We start from the raw sequence: 16,429 nt of genomic DNA on the forward strand, positions 1-16,429 counted from the left end.
GCGATCTAAGCACTAATGATCTACATTGTCTAAAAATGAATTTTCAATCGGGGAACGAAGCTTGGGAATATGCCGCCCATAATTTTTGGTAAATGTGGTGTTATCTCTGTGTTAAGCAAGATAAATCTCAGTTCATATCATACTCTGTCAAAGTGGTGGAGCCAGAGGTATTGCTGCAGCGGGAGGTAGATGCCTATTATTTTTGTTTCGTGATGGATGGCATTGAAGGGAAATGGATCTAAAATGTCACCTTCTACAGTAGTAAGATTTCCGGTTGAAATAGGTGGTGTTGAATGTTAGGTGTTTCTTGTAAGAATAATTAGCATCGATCATTGACCTTCCATAGTATGGTAATACTTAATATTATGTGCTTTGATTCATGTTGCATGGTATATAGTTGGTTGTTCACCAATACACAAGGGGCGGCCTCGAAAAGATAGGCATGTTGTACTGGTAGAGATAAGAGCATCTCCACTAGGCTCCCCAAGAAGCCCCCCAGAGGCACTTTTTCAGCGCCGGCGGGCGAAAAACTCCCCACTCGTGCCCCCACGACCTTAAAAAACGCCGGATTTGGCAAAAACAAGAGCCGGCGGTACCAGGGCGATCCCAGGCCACCGGGGGGCTGTTGGGGGCGGAGAGAGAAGATTTTGCATGTCAATGGCCCACTGTCAGCCTCCCACTCGTCTCTTCATACTTTTTCTCCCAGTCCCCACCCACGTGCTTTCCCCACATACTCGCCCCCCCCCCCCGCTGGTCGCGGCCGCCTCCTCGCCACACGCCGGCCTCTGCCTCCTCACCGCCGCCCTCTGCTCACATAGCTCCGCCGCGCCGCCCTACTCACAGCGCGCCGCCGACGCCGCCCTGCTCGTCGCGTGCCGGCCCGGGCTCGAGGAGCGGTGGCGCTGGCCGGAGCTGGCGAGGCCGGGGCTGGCGAGGCCGGAGCTGGCGAGGCGGGGGCGTGGCCGGAGCGCGCGTGGCCGGGGCGCAGGAGGAGCGCGCCTGGCCAGGCGGAGGAGGAGCGCGCGGGGTAGTCAGAGTAGCGGCCGAAGAGGCTGCGCGCGCTCGCTCTTGGTCGGCTTGAAGAAGGCGCCCCGCTTCGAGCTCCCCGGCCGCGACGTCGCCGAGAAGAACTGCAGGCTCTCGTACAGCTCCGCCGCGAGGTCCGCCGGCAGGCGCAGCTGGTTCAGGGCCTCCGCCGCGCCCATGCCCACCGACGACGGGCTGGGCACGGACTGCTGCACCGTCGTCGAGTCCCTGGACGGCGAGTCCGGCATCATCGCGTAGCTCCGGCTGTTCTGCTCTTAGCGTCATGTACCTCTCCTTGCTCATCCTCTCGCTGCCTGGTGTCTTTGAGCCTGCTCGTACTTGACGGACGGTGCGGAGTGGGCGTGCTGTTGGCGAACGGCACGTCGTGGGCGTGGCCGGAGCGGCGCGGACGTGGCCTGTGCGGCACGCGCGTGGACTGGGCAGGTGTGCGGGTGGGGCGACGACTGGAAAAATCCTCACCCCCAAAGCAAAAATTTCGTCGGGGCCTCCCCACGAGGGCAAAAAAAACGCCTCCGGGGGGCACAACGGTGGAGATGCTCCAAGAACCCCTACCTACAGACTAGGCTATCGCTCTGCTGCAAAAAACTCCACCGTACATGGTTATACTATACCACATCACTGCAAATTTTACAATGATGTGGGTGACTTTCGAAGACAAGCAAGTCTGAAAACCAATGTGCAGTGTGTCTATCGCCAATGGGTACTCCATTTTTCCTGGCGGCAAATTCACAGACGTTTTTTTTTTCATTCCAATCTTATCTATTTGACAATTTTGATACATGTCTTATATTTTAATAAAAAAATCATATAGATAATACATTTCACATGAATTCCACACACACGTGGCTTCCCTCCTGCTCTCCTTGGTAGTAGTGTTCTCCTCGGGAAGTTAAGCTCCGACGTATTTTTTCGACGATCAAAATATTCCTTAAAAGCCTAGAGTCTTGATCTAATGTATGTGTACACCCATACGCTAGCACAAATGACAATATCATATACAATTCATATGAACCATACTAGATCACCAACACCATAAGAACAAGGGAAATTAACCAAACATGGTAGAAATAGCACAAAGATCATAGGCTGATAATTCATTGCATCAAACACCATGCCTTGGTAAGGGATTGGAATGGTTTGGTAATAAATGGCGTGGACTGCAATAGAGGCGACGGCGGTGATGGTGGTGCCCCCAATGTGGTTCTGGCACCGTCGGAAGCAAGGGCGAAAGGACCCTTTCCTTCTTCATATGCCCTCTCCCCCTTGAAGTAGGGGTGTTTCTCCTATGGCTTTGGTGGCTATGGTGGGAAGGACGAGAGCCTCTGCTAGATTGGATCTAGACTTTGGGGGAGGGGGCTCTTTTTTTTTGCTGAAATCAGACTCTGGCACCATTTTATTGATTCTCATAGATTTATAACTCTGAAAAATAAAAACAAAAATGACAACTTAACATACGTGCCAACATAACCTCCCGAGGGCAAACCAGATGATCCTTGTGGACCCCGCATAGAGGGGGGTCGGTTGGGCCACGACCACATGGCGTCCCTATTCTCCTCCCAGCTCCGCCCTTTAGTGTGCCTTCGTGATCCTTCTTGGAAATTTTCAGACTATTTTTATGTTATTTTTCCTTGCTCCAAAAATATTCAGAATCACGACGTTGAAACAAGGTAATTCTGCCTTCCGTCAAGTAGGTTAGTCCCAAAAGCATATATTTTTTTGAATAAAATCATAAGAAAATATACAATTAAACTTCAAAAGTTATAGATACGTTGAAAATGTATTAGGTCTTGGCCTCCTTTATATAGTCATGGTACGGCGGTGTTCTCCTCTCCTCCAAGTGGGTGTCTTCTCCGTGTACACGTATGATTCTAGACCTTGTACCACTAGAACTCGTATTCTCTTTCCAAGTAATCAAATTGCATCAAGAAACTCGGAACTTCTTCCAACCTTTTTTTTTTTTGAGAAAAGTCTTCCAACTAAGTTTGTGTGGCTCGGTGTGGGCTCCAGGGCACGGTTATAGCTGGGCTTGTAAAACCCCAATATGACATATATGCACTACATGCATATGGGTAGTACAACTATCCATTGTCGAACCATGTATGCAAAAACAACATTGTATCTTCCCTCTGTTAGCCTCTTCCTTTGTCTACAGAAAGTGAATAACTCGCATATTGGTGCCATATATAAGAAGAGTTACATTAATACAATATCATTACTCTTGTTGATTGTGTGTCTCATACATTGAAGGAATTCCTCCATTTCCTTTAGCATGCCCTCTTTTTTTTTCTTGAAAAGGAGGTTAAACCCCTCGCCTCTGCATCAATGTGATGCACACCTCTCATCCCTTGTGATCAAATTGATTGACTTTGTTACGTACAACAGACCAAACCCATGATCATTTGTTTTGTGCATACAAAGTTATTGAATAAAACAAAGACACGCGCAACTATGATGAAACTGGCTAGGTTGTAGTTGGGTCAAGCCACGACCCATTTGATATTTTACTAACGAAGATGATTAAGAAAATAATAATGATCGAGTTACTTCTTTGTGCCAATAATTGATTATTTTTCTTCCATTGAATTATAGTATAAAGGAACACCCGGACATAATCTTCAATGAAAAAAAAAATTAATCAAGTAAGAACATCACCAAATATAAATGTCTAGAATTGAGCTTGGACATGGTCTACAGCTTTCTTGTCCACCTGGAAGGCTTTGGCAAGGATGTCATCTGAGATGGATGGCACTGATCCAAACACCGCATTGGCTATGGTGATCACTCCAGGGTTCTTGCTGCTGAGTGCCGCGATGGCTATCGCTTCTTTGTCTCCAGTGTTGAACTGAAAGTGAATCAACCCTTGCGGAAACACAAACACGTCTCCTTTGTTCAGAACTTTCGAGAACAACTTGTTCTCGGGGTTTGAGGTCACGAATCCAACATAGAGTGAGCCTTCCAGCACTGTCAAGATCTCGGATGCGCGGGGGTGGATGTGGGGTGGGTTTTGACCATAGGGTGCATAATCGACACGAGCAAGGGAGATGCCCAAAGTGTTCAAGCCAGGAATATGCGCAACATTGACTGCGGACACAGCGGAGCCCTGCTTGTTGCTCATGTTCCCAGCCATGTGAAGGCCAGAGAAGAGGAAGTCTTCTACCACAACAGTCTTTGGGTCTTTGCATGCAAATCCGTTGACGAAAACTGCACATACATATACACATTTTGAACAGTTAACAGCTACATATTGGCACAAAGAAGTAACTCGATCATTTCACCGCAAGTACGCATGCATGTGTGGTTATACATACCTTGGGATGTCCTGTCAGCGACGCAGAAATCCTGAAGCTGGCTTGGATCGGAGGCAAGAGCACGAGAAGCCCACAGAGCCAAAAAGGCAAGGAGGAAGAACTTTGTGGCCATTTGGATGCCAAAGTTAATTCTCACTAGATCAAGTGCGCTTTGGTCAAGTAGACAAAGAGCTATGCAAACTAGTTCTTGTGATGCTTCTGAGGATTGGAGGAGACCGGTATATATAGGGAAAGGGACGATGGAAGAGCTTTTGTCTTTGTTCTCTTGGGGCGCAAAGTGGATATGAAGGAAATGGTCTTCACTAGTTCCCACCTGAGCAACGAGGAAGAAGTATAAAGCGTGTTCCTGGCAGGCCTGCCTACAACGGCCAACTAATCAAACTTGTATATTCATGATTTGAACAAGTCATGTTCGTACTTGTACCGGCTCTCTTGTCTCACCAGATGGAACTTGCGATGCAGCCATCAACCTAGGCTGGCCATCAAACCTAGAGGCTCAAATCATATTATTACGAGGAGCCATATGCAGGCTGCAGCCCCCGGAAAAACAACTAAAAAGGTAGTTTCGTCCTATAGGTTGATTAGCTAAGACTACTCGGAATTAGAGAATGGCTTATTGATTTGTCCCTAACCTGCACACCTATCCGTATGACCGGCCTAAGGGTCCAGATATGAAATGATTGGACCGATCCCTCTATGCTATGATTCCCTCTGCTGCTGTCAGAACCACAGCGGCTGTCACGCAATATGTTCAAGCTCATGTTTTTGTTGAGATTTCCATGTCCCCAATTAATTTTTTTCTTGAACCAACCCATATATTACAATTCTATTTGTCATCTATGTATATTTTCTCCACGAGGGTACAAACATGGTTGCCGTGTGCCTTTCAGCCTCTTCTTTATGTAGACCGATGCCAAAGAATTCATTTCTAATTTATTAAGTTTTGGAAAAGGTTCAGACCGGGTTTTTTTTCTATGTTTTTTGTAATTTATTTTGTTTTCTTTTCCATTTTGCCTATACATGTTGACTTTTTTAATACGCGTTTTACATTTTTCCTAAACATGTGGAATACTTTTGATACACGTTGAACATTTTCAAATAGATGATGAATCTTTTTGAAATACCTATTTCAATATTTTTTTCGGGTTCTTGTTAAACAGTTTTCAAATCACATTGACATTTTTTTGAATGTTAAAAAACATATTTTAAATTACATGAACATTTTTTACATTGTATAAACATTTTGTTGAATGTCACGAACATTTTTTAATGTGTGACATTTGTAAATGTCATGAATATTTTTTTAATGGTACAAATATTTTTTTAAACCACGTGAGCAAGTTCATGTACACCACGTTAAGATTTTAAATACGCACTGAATGTTTGTAAAATTTTCAGTAAAGTAATTTTGAAATATGTATATTTTTTAAAAATATGAACAAAAAAAACTAAGAAACAAAATGAATAAACTTAACTAACCATCATAGCAACTAATGGGTGGGCCCACTCCACGTCGCTAGAGGCGAGCGCTCTTTGCACCTTGCAGTAGGCAAGACAGAGATACTTCCCTCGTTTATAGGCGCATAAGGCGGGGGTAGGGGCGACCAATTCCCACCTTCATGTTCCTGGCAGGCCTCCGTGAAAATCCATGAGATGAAAAGGACTTCAAACCCTTTCCCAGCAGGCCCGATATCCATGGATACCCTAATTGATGAATATTTTTAATTCATGTCTGGTTGTACAAATATTTTTAATTCTCAAAGTTGATATCCTAGATCAGCCACTAGGGCCTTCTAGAAATCAAATTCCATGGCAGGCACATCTCCATGGCGTTGCATTGTAGGGGGGAGCGGGAGGCAAAAGCTAGACAAATAAAAACAAGATGGACATTGTTTCCTCACCAAATCTATTGAGGACGCCACTCATTGTATTATTGCGAGGGAAACCCACCACAAAGGAAATGGACTTGGGGTTGGGGAAGCTACATCCATGGGACAACAACCCAATCTGTCCAGACGGTCGGGCCAACACCACTCATAGAAGCCAGCGCCAAAAGTCGCATGTGTGTGGTTGAGGGGACAACCTCAATGAAAATATATCTCCCCAACATCAACCTGTCAATGTCAACAAACACAAACCAGAAGATCCTGACCAGACCGACTGATCTAGAAGGAAGACACCTGACTAAACCCACACGGCCGCCCGAAAAAGCACCAACGTTGTAGAGCAAGCGCCAAATGGTCAAAATTTTGTTCGCCGAGGCCTCCACCTCTCCGTTGGCGACGAGGATGGAGGGGTGAGAGGAGTTTTTTGTTGAATGTGGTGGGGGTATCTTTGGTCCTCAAAGATACGTGAGTCGTCTCATGCCAACCTTTTTTTTTTTGCGTTTACAAATTGACTTGAACAAAAACACGAAACATACAACTACAATGCCACTTGCTGGTTTGTAACTGGGTCAACCCACGACTCATTTGGTAGTTCACTTTTTTCATAGAGATGATGAAGAAAATAATATTTAGAAGAAATGAAAATATTATACCTCTTCTTCAATAAAACTCAATTGACATAACCATACAATAATTTTTGCATTCTAAAGAAACACACAAACATAATGTTTAGTCAAAGAACAAATGAGCCAAATAAACAAATCGCCGTATGTTTGTGAATCTAGAATTGAGCTTGTATATGGTCTACAATGTTCTTGTACGCTGGAGTTACCGAGGGACCAGACGTGGACAAAAGTGGAAGCCGGAAAAGAAGTTGTGATGTTGAGCATGTATAGTGAGGGACTCGTTAGGCCATTGTGAGATTCCCCTCTCACTTGGATGCCTCCTTTCACTCGCCGTGATCTGGTCGAGACAAGGGGGGCCTCATGTCCACTCTCCGCCGCGCGCAGTGGAGGAACAGCAGGTTCTCCTCCAACTCCCAGAGGAGGGCGTCAATGTCGGTACCTTGCTTGGTCTTACCGTCATGTCTAGTGCCAGTAACATTGTACAATATTGTTGTCAATGCGTGAATAGATGTGCTCCTGCCTGCAGGACGAAGGAGGTCAAGTCTACCATGTACTCCATTGCATGACATGTGTTGATAAGTCGGTTGAGCATGTGGAGGATTTCTCTAGCGCGTGCTCAAGGCCAGACAAGGGGCCACTAACTATCATCACCTCTCTCACTCGATGAACATTAAGCACCCACTAGTCCGTGTGTTGGATGTGGAGAGAACGAGCTCTAGCACCACGATAGTTGGAAGCTGCCAACATGGGAATTACTAAAAAAAAGTCATCACCTATTTATATTAAACTTTTTTACTTATTTGGAACTTTGTCGTCGCTAGTTGTTAAACTAATTCATCTAGATTATAATGAACGTCCTTTTAGTTTACAACATAGTCAAAATGTAATTATTTGTGAATTCTCTGTTTTATTTTGTTGACGCCGTTTACATTCATTTCGTCAAATTCATGATAATTGACCTATTTTATCAGTTTAACTGATGATAGCTAGCAACTAATGTTATAGGGTCTGTCGGATAATCTGATTACATGTGGATTTAAAACAAGATAGTTGTGCAAAGTGTTTAACCTATTGTTAGTATTGTTATTTTTTGGTAGTATTTTTTATTGTTCCTGATGGAATCTTTAGCACACGGTCTTAATTGTCCTTTTGCTATTATTTAGCAAATTAATCTCCTAAACATGTTGCTAGCATCAATATATGGTGTTTGTCGTTATACAACTCTTGCGTCTATTATTGCAAACAAGAGTTATAGTTACATCGAAATGTACGAATTCTTTGGAAATATGTTAGCTATTGAGGATTTAGTTTAGGAAATTTCAATAATCCAAGCAAATAAAAAGATGTAGAATCCCACCCACCCGCTAATTTGCGTTGCTTTACATGTAACACATTTTGTATACAATGTTTTGTTTTATTTTCATATCTCGGTGTATATTCTTGGGGAGGAGAGAGAGAGGGGATGGGAAAGTCTAGAGCATTCCAATCTACTAAATATCACGATATTAGTTTGTTGGATCGTGCCTTCTCTGTTTCGAATCTACTTGAGGATGATAAGATCATGCCTCCACATCGTTGCATCATTGGGGGAGAGCGAGCGGCGAAATTTGGACAAATAAGAACAAGATGGACATTGCTTCCTCATCAAATTTGTTGAGGACACCACCTCACATTACTGGAATCAGCTAATTTGCCATCTGCCAGCTCTTTGCCGTCTGCTAGCTGACGGCAAAGAAGCTCTTTGCCATCAGCTACACAAAAGCAGACGGCAAAGAAAAGGCTGACGGCAAAGAAGCTCTTTGCCATCTGCCAGCTCTTTGCCGTCTGTCAGCAGACGGCAAAGAATCTTTGCCGTCCGCTGGCAGACGGCAAAGAGTGTGGTGGCCCCCACCCCCCGCTCGTTTGAAAAAATCTTAACGGCCAACCTCTTTGCCGTCCGCTAGCAGACGGTAAAGAGGCAAAAAGGCGGACGGCAAAGGCTGGCTGACGGCAAAGAGGACACTTGACTAACGGCAGGTACCCCCCTCCCCCCCGCCCGTTACTCACTTCGTCCTCGCCCTTCTCCTCCCACCCCGCCGCCGCCCGCCGCCCCGTCGCCCCCGCCGCCCCGTCGCCCCGCCGCCCCACCGCCCCGTCGCCCCCCGCCACGGCCCCCCGCCGCCCCGCGCCCCACCGCCGCCCCGGCCCACAGCCGCCCCGGCCCCCCGCCGCCCCGCGCCCCCCGCCGCCTCCTCCACCGCCCCGCCCCAACCCCCCGCCGCCCCGGCGCCCCGCCGCCCGGGCCCCCGCCGCCCCGCCTCCTCCATCGCCCGCCCCGGCCCCCCGCCGGCCGGGCCCTCGCCGCCCCGCCTCCTCCACCGCCCCGCCCCGGCCCCCCATCGCCGGCCCCTCCCCGACCCGTCGCCGCCCCCCACAGTGAGCCCCTCCCTTTTTTTTTGTTTTTTTTTCTGTTTAGATAAGGTTTTTTAGTTTAAGTTTTTTCAGTTTAGAATTAATTAGTTTAGGTTATTTAGTTTAATTAGTTTAGGTTCAATTAGTTTAAATAGTTTAGTTTTAATTAGTTTAGGTTTTTAGTTTAGGTTTAGGTTAAGTAGAAGGGGGAAGAAGAAGAAGAAGAAGAAGAAGAAGAAGAAGAAGAAGAAGAAGAAGAGGAGGAGGAGGAGGAGGAGGAGGAGGAGGAGGAGGAGAAAGAAGAAGAAGAAGAAGAAGAAGAAGAAGAAGAAGAAGAAGAGGAGGAGGAGGAGGAGGAGGAGGAGGAGGAGGAGAAAGAAGAAGAAGAAGAAGAAGAACAAGAAGAAGAAGAAGAAGAAGAAGAAGAAGAAGAGGAGGAGGAGGAGGAGGAGGAGGAGGAGAAGGAAGAAGAAGAACAAGAAGAAGAAGAAGAAGAAGAAGAAGAAGAAGAAGAAGAAGAAGAAGAAGAAGAAGAAGAAGAAGAAGAAGAAGGGGGATGAGAAGAATGAGAAGAATGAGAAGAAGTAGAAGAATGAGATGACATCATAAGGCGGACGGCAAAGACCAGAGAAATTTTGCCGTCTGCGGCGGACGGCAAAGGTCTGCCGTTAGCCACTTAACGGACTGACAGCGCAATTATTGCCGTCCGCCCTCTTTGCCGTCCGCCGCAGACGGCAAAGAGCCTTTGCCGTCCGCCGCCAGGAAGCAGACGGCAAAGCAGCTGTTTACCGTAGCCTTCTTTGCCGGAGCTTTTTGCCGTCCGCGGCTGACGGCAAAGGTCTTTGCCGTCCGCCTTTCGAGCCTTTGCCGTCCGCCGTGGCAGACGGCAAAGTAGCTGTTTCCTGTAGTGTCATTGTATTTCTGCAAGAGAAACCCATCACGAACGAAAGGGACTTGGGGTTGTGGAAGCTACATCCATGGGGCAACAACCCAATCTGTCCAGATAGTGTGGCAAACACCACTCACAGAAGCCAGCACCAAAAATTGCGTGTGTGTGGTTGAGGGGACAACCCCAATGTATATCTCACCGACATCAACCTAGAAATGTCGACGAAGACAAACCAGAAGAACCTCACTAGGCCGCATCTGGAAGGAAGACACCTGCCTAAACCCATGAAGCCGCCCGAAAAAGCGCCAACGTTGTAGAGCAAGAGCCAAATGGTCATTATTTCGACTGTTGAGGCCTCCACCTCTCCGTTGGCAATGAGGATGGAGGGGTGAGAGAGGTTTTTAGTTGGTGGGGGCTATCTTTGGTCCTCAAAGATACGTGAGTCTGATGCCAACCTTTGTTTTTGCATTTACATTTGACTTGAACAAAACTACGAAACACACAATTACAATGCCACTTGTTGGTTTGTAACTGGGTCAGCCCACGACTCATTTGGCAGTTCAGTTTTTTTCATAAAAATGATGAAGAAAATAATATTTACGACAAATGAGAATATTATACCTCTTCTTCCATAAAACTCAATTAACACAACCATACAATAATTTTTCATTCTAAGGAAACACACAAACATAATGTTTAGTCAAAGAACAAATGAACCAAAGAAATAAATCACAATATGTTCTTCAATCTAGAATTGAGCTTGGATATTGTCTACTATGTTCTTTGTCCACCTGGAAGGCTTTGGCAAGGATATCATCTGAGATGGATGGCTTGGATCCGAGCACCGCATTGGCTACGGTGATCACTCCAGGGTTCTTGCTGCTCAGCGCGGCAATGGCTACGGCTTTGTTGGTTCCCAAGTTGAACTGGAAGTGAATCAACCCTTGCGGAAATACAAACACGTCCCCTTTGTTCAGAATTTTTGCGAACAACTTGTTCTCGGGGTTTGAGGTCACGAAACCAACATAGAGCGAGCCTTCCAGCACGGTGAGGATCTCGGTTGCACGCGGATGGATGTGGGGTGGGTTTTGACCATTGGGTGCATAATCGACACGAACCAGGGAGATGCCCAAAGTGTTCAACCCAGCAATCTGCGCCACATTAACTGCAGTCACAGCAGATCCTTGCTTGTTGCTCGTGTTCCCAGCCATGTGAAGGCCAGAGAAGAAGAAATCTTCTGCCACAGCGGTCTTTGGGTCTTTGCATGCAAATCCATTGACAAAAACTGCACATACACGTACAGATTTTGAACAATTAATTAACAGCTATATATTGGCACAAGTAAGTAACACAAACATTTCACCACACGTATGCGTATGTGGTTATATACTTATATACACATACCTTGGGATGTTCTGTCAGCGACGCAGAAATCCTGGAGCTGGCCTGGGTCGGAGGGGCAAGAGCACAAGAAGCCGACATGGCCAGAAGGGCAAGGAGGAAGAACTTTGAGGCCATTTGGATGCCCAACGCTAATGCTCACTGGATTAAGTGTGTTTGGTCGAGTAGACACTGAGTTATGCAAATAGATTCTTGTGATGCTTCGAAGGGTTGAAGGAGACCGGTATATACAGGGAATGGGAGGAAGAGATTTTGTGTTTGTTCTGTTGGAGCGCATGCGTGTGGAATTGAGGATATGAAGGAAATAGTCTTCACTAGCTCCCAAGTCCAAAGCGTGTTCCGGGCCGGCCTGCCTATGACGGCCAAACAAATCGATCCCACCCTGCCTTTTAATTTGTAAATAATGCTTGGTTTGAACAAATCACGTCCGTCCTTGTATACAAGCTCTCTTGTCTCACCAGATGGAACTTGCGATGCAGTCATGCATCAACCTAGAGGCTTAAACACATTATTGAAGGACTCCACTTTTTTAACTGCTAAACACCATCTCCAAATATTCGACAAGTGCTGCAAGTTAGTGCGGTCACCTTTGAAGCAAAATATTTGGGGCTGCCCACCCCCGAAGGGAGAATGCACAAGGGAAGGTTCCAAAATCTGCAGGAAAGGCTCCTGAAGCGGATGGTTGAATGGGGAGATGGAATTCTAGCTCAAGCAGGAAGGGAAGTCTTAATCAAAGCAATTGCTCAAGCACTTTCGACTTATGTGATGGGGGTATTTAAATTACCTATGTCAGTGTGTGATGATCTAAACCAAATGGTACGGAACTATTTTTGGGGGTCATCAAAAGGAAAACGTAAAACACATTGGAAGGCATGGGAGACGCTTACCCTGCCGAAGCAAATGGGTGGTCGTGGGTTCAAAGACTTTCGCTTGTTCAATCAAGCACTCCTGGCAAGGCAAGCATGGCGTCTCCTCTCCAAGCCTGAAAGTTTGTGTGCACAAGTTCTCAAAGCGAAGTACTATGCAAACGGGCGCCTTGAGGACACAGTCTTTACTGGTAATGCATCGTCCACTTGGCAAGCTATAGTCTATGGCCTGACGCTGCTTAAAAAGGACTTAGTGTGGCGCATAGGGGATGGAAGCAAGGTGCGCATATGGAGAGATCCATGGCTGCCACGGGGGCCCTCATATCGGCCTATCTCCCAGAGGCAAAATTGTAGGCTCCATCGTGTGTCCGAGCTGCATATGGAAAATGGTGCCTGGAATATGAACCTGCTCCGACAACACTTCATGCAAGCTGATATTGAGGAAGTTATCAAGATCAAGACTTCTTCGCGTTGCCCTGATGATGTACTAGCTTGGGCAGTTGAGCCCAATGGAGTCTTTTCTGTGCGATCAGCATACCGTCTCGCCCTTGACGAGCAAACCCGCACCTCTATGTGCGCCACGAGCAGGGCACCGGATGCCCGACGTGCCATCTGGAAGGCATTATGGGGGTGCCCTGCCCCCCCCCCCCCAAAGGTACGCAATTTCGCATGTAAGCTTGCAACTAATTGCCTCACGACTATGGAAAACAAAGTTAAGCGACACCTTGAAGTGTCTGACACTTGTCGTGTTTGTGGAATGGAACGAGAGGACTCTTTCCATGTCTTCTGCAGGTGTCCAATGGCTGTTGGATTATGGGAGGCGATGGCGAAGGATTGGGCGATGCCGCTGCCGAGGAGTATCGTGAACATAGGGCACGAATGGCTACTACATCTACTTGACACATGCGGCGAAGGCGAGCGGCTCCCACTGCTCATGACGTTGTGGCGTGCTTGGCATGTCAGGAATGAGGGGGTGCACTTCAAGCCTGCCACTCCAATTGATGCCTCACGGAGATTCCTAAGAAGCTACGTCAACTCACTAATGTGCATCAAGCAACATCCATTGGCGGATGTCGCAAAAGGAAAAAATGGTGGTCTCCTATGGCCGAGGCTCTCAATTGCATTCATGGAAGGCCGCTCCTCCAGGTCGTCCGCCAGAGAGATGGAAACCACCACCTGATGGCTGGCTTAAACTAAATATTGATGGCGCCTTTTCTGAGTCAGAAGGGAATGGAGGTGCAGGCATGATTCTTAGAGATAACAGTGGCCATATTGTTTTCTCATCCTGCCGTCACCTTTTCTCATGTGTGAGCGCACTGGAAGCTGAAGTAGAAGCTTGCAAAGAGGGCGTTGCACTAGCACTAGAGTGGAGCACTCTACCCTTCATATTGGAAACGGACTGCTCCGTTGCTACAGCCATGATTGTGCAGCCGGAGGTGAACAAGTCTCCTGTGCCTAATTTAGTCCAGGAAATCAAGCATTTGCTAGCTAGAGGTAGAAGTCACAAGGTAACTGCTATTAGCCGAGTGCAAAATAGTGTCAGTCATATGCTAGCAAAAATTGAACGCACTGGCCCTAGAACGGCGGTGTGGTTAAGGTCTGGTCCAGAGGAGATTGTAAACTTATGTGCCGCGGATGAAACTGATCCGATTTAATAAATAAATCTCTTTTTTCGCAAAAAAAACACCATCTCCAAAAAAAAAAACCCCTGCTAGACACACATGTAAGAAGTGTAGCACCGCTCTAGGAAAAAACGCTTTCTTAACTGCATCTCCCAACTTTCGTTCTTGCTTGCTTGCTTTCTTTCTTTCTTTCATCAATTAACGATACAGTAGAATGATGCGAAAATGTAGTTTGATGCTCGGGCTACATGTAACCCGTTATCTCAATCGTCTGCTGTGCATCATGATCGACAACTCTGGGCGAGGCCTGGCATGTATCACACTGTTCACTCATGTATTCGCTTATTCAAACATCGTTGGCCCGAAAGAAATGTCACACAAGGGCGGCCACGGCCCATTATTGATTCGAAGCACGGATGAACACTCATGTTCAATGGGTAGTGGTGACCGTTGGACATGGACCGGCAATGCCATTAGACAAGGCTCTTACCCGCCGAACATTGGTCTTTGTTAGAAAGGAGAGAGGGGTTTGATGGAATAGTTCGTTGTATTGCTTGAGCCTCGTGGGCATATATATAGGAGTACAATGACCAATTTGAAGTACAAGACAAGGTAGGAACAAATCCTAGTCTATCCTATACTTCCTAATATACATTATACTCAACATCCCCCGCAGTCACAACGGTAGCGACGCAGACGGTAAGACTGGAGAAGAATCCGAAGGCAAGCCGACGGACCCCCCCCCCCCCCCCCCTACACACAGTCATTATGGTTGATGCATCACGGAGTCGTGGCTGGAGTGGAAACCGACGAGGTTGCTCAAGCAGGCGGTAGCCCTTTGTGCCGTTTGTCGATGTAGCCGAGAGCGTGGGTGGTGGAGCCGTGGTCGAGGTAGCCGTGTGAAAAATGCCGTGGTCGATGTCGAGTCGGGGTAGCTGGTGTCGAGGAAGTCGCCGTAGAGCCGCGGGTGCAAGGGGGCGCCGAGTTAGCATGGGCGCAGTGGTGTCGAAGTAGGGGTGCGCCGGGAAGAAAATGTTGTTGACGACGCGTCGCGGCGGGTTTGCCAAGCCCGGGGACACATCGTGGACGAAGGCACGCACCGGTGTTGCCAGCACCGGGCATGCGTAGACGGACGAAGACGAAGTTGACGAAGCGCCGACCAGGCTTGCCAGGCCCGGGGACAAGTCGTGGATGAAGGCACGCATCGGTGTTGCCAGCACCGGGCATGCGTAGACGAGGGACCTGCACGAGCTGTACGCCATGTCGGAGAAGTCGGAGGGGCCAGCAGAGAAGAACTCGACGACGATTGCGGCGTCCATCGGCGCGGGGCTGATGTCCACTAGTAGAAAACTGGGCTTTAGTCACAGGGCAATATTCACATTAGTCCCGGTTCAGTCACGACCCGGGACTAATGTGAGCATTGGTCCCGGTTCGTGCGGCCAGGGGCCTGCCGGGCCTCGTGGGGGCATTGGTCCCGGTTCGTCCGGACCCTTTGGTCCCGGTTGGTGGGACAAACCGGGACCAATGGGCCACGCTCCTGGCCCACTACCCTTTAGTCCCGGTTCATACCACAAACCGGGACTAAAGGGCTGGTCCTAGTTGCGGCCAGTGTTTAGTCCCACCTCGCCAACCGAAGGGCGCTCACACCAGTTTATAAGCTCGTCCCTCTCTGCCTTGTTGAGCTCCTCTCAAAGTGAAAATAGATGCCCTTATACAGGGAATTTGACCTAAATTCACAGTAAATTTCTTTGAATTTCATAGAAATTTATTATTAATTTAGGTTGAATTTTCTCTATAGGCGCATCTATGTTCATTTTTTATAGTAAATAAAAATAAATAAACCTTAATAAAATAAAATAAAATAAATTATAGTAACTAAAATAAATAAACCTTAATAAATTAAATAAAAATAGCAGCAGTAAAATAAATAAAAATAAAATAATTAAAGTAAAATACATAAGTAATTAGAAATAAAATAAATAAGTTTTTTGTTATAAGTAGAAACAAAACAAAACAAATAAAGCAAAAGAGAAAACAAAAAACAGAGAAAAAATTATGCCACCTACTAGGCCACCACGGCCTGAATACGACTTGAAACCCATCCGTGGGCCAGGATTCAGGCCCGCAGAAGGCCCAGTAGGCCCCACAAGCAAAGAGAACGGTTAGGCCCGAAAGCCTGCAGTTGAGAGGAGTTCGAGAGGGTGGGCGCAGCAGCGCTTATAAACCACTCTCGAGCCCTCTCAACTAGCGAGGTGGGACTAAACTTTCGACGCGGGGCAGCACTAGGCCTTTGGTCCCGGTTGGTGCCACCAACTGGGACTAAAGGGGGTCATTGGTCCCGGTTCGTGGCACCAACCGGGACCAAAGGCCTTTAGTCCCGGTTGGTGCCACGA

The 16,429-nt window shown here is 47.2% G+C and overlaps 1 protein-coding gene and 1 pseudogene across 2 annotated transcripts; both read right to left on the minus strand.

Annotated features, from left to right (window-relative positions):
• Positions 1-3,018: 3,018 nt before the first annotated feature.
• LOC109760841 (putative germin-like protein 2-1) lies at positions 3,019-4,602 on the minus strand. Of its 2 annotated transcripts, XM_045230456.1 has the most exons (3): positions 4,356-4,602; positions 4,021-4,248; positions 3,019-3,909 (listed from the first exon to the last, which is right to left on the minus strand). In XM_045230456.1, the coding sequence occupies exons 1-3, from the start codon at positions 4,465-4,467 to the stop codon at positions 3,713-3,715; spliced, it is 537 nt and encodes a 178-aa protein (XP_045086391.1). In that variant the 5' UTR covers positions 4,468-4,602; the 3' UTR covers positions 3,019-3,712. The 2 variants fall into 2 exon arrangements, with proteins under 2 accessions (XP_045086391.1, XP_020175234.1); XM_020319645.2 differs by having other exon boundaries at positions 3,019-4,248.
• A 6,293-nt stretch (positions 4,603-10,895) lies between these two features.
• On the minus strand, positions 10,896-11,758 carry LOC109760842 (putative germin-like protein 2-1; annotated as a pseudogene).
• Positions 11,759-16,429: the final 4,671 nt, after the last annotated feature.

This window comes from Aegilops tauschii, chromosome 1 (assembly GCF_002575655.3).
Source record: "Aegilops tauschii subsp. strangulata cultivar AL8/78 chromosome 1, Aet v6.0, whole genome shotgun sequence".
Lineage (NCBI taxonomy): Eukaryota > Viridiplantae > Streptophyta > Magnoliopsida > Poales > Poaceae > Aegilops > Aegilops tauschii.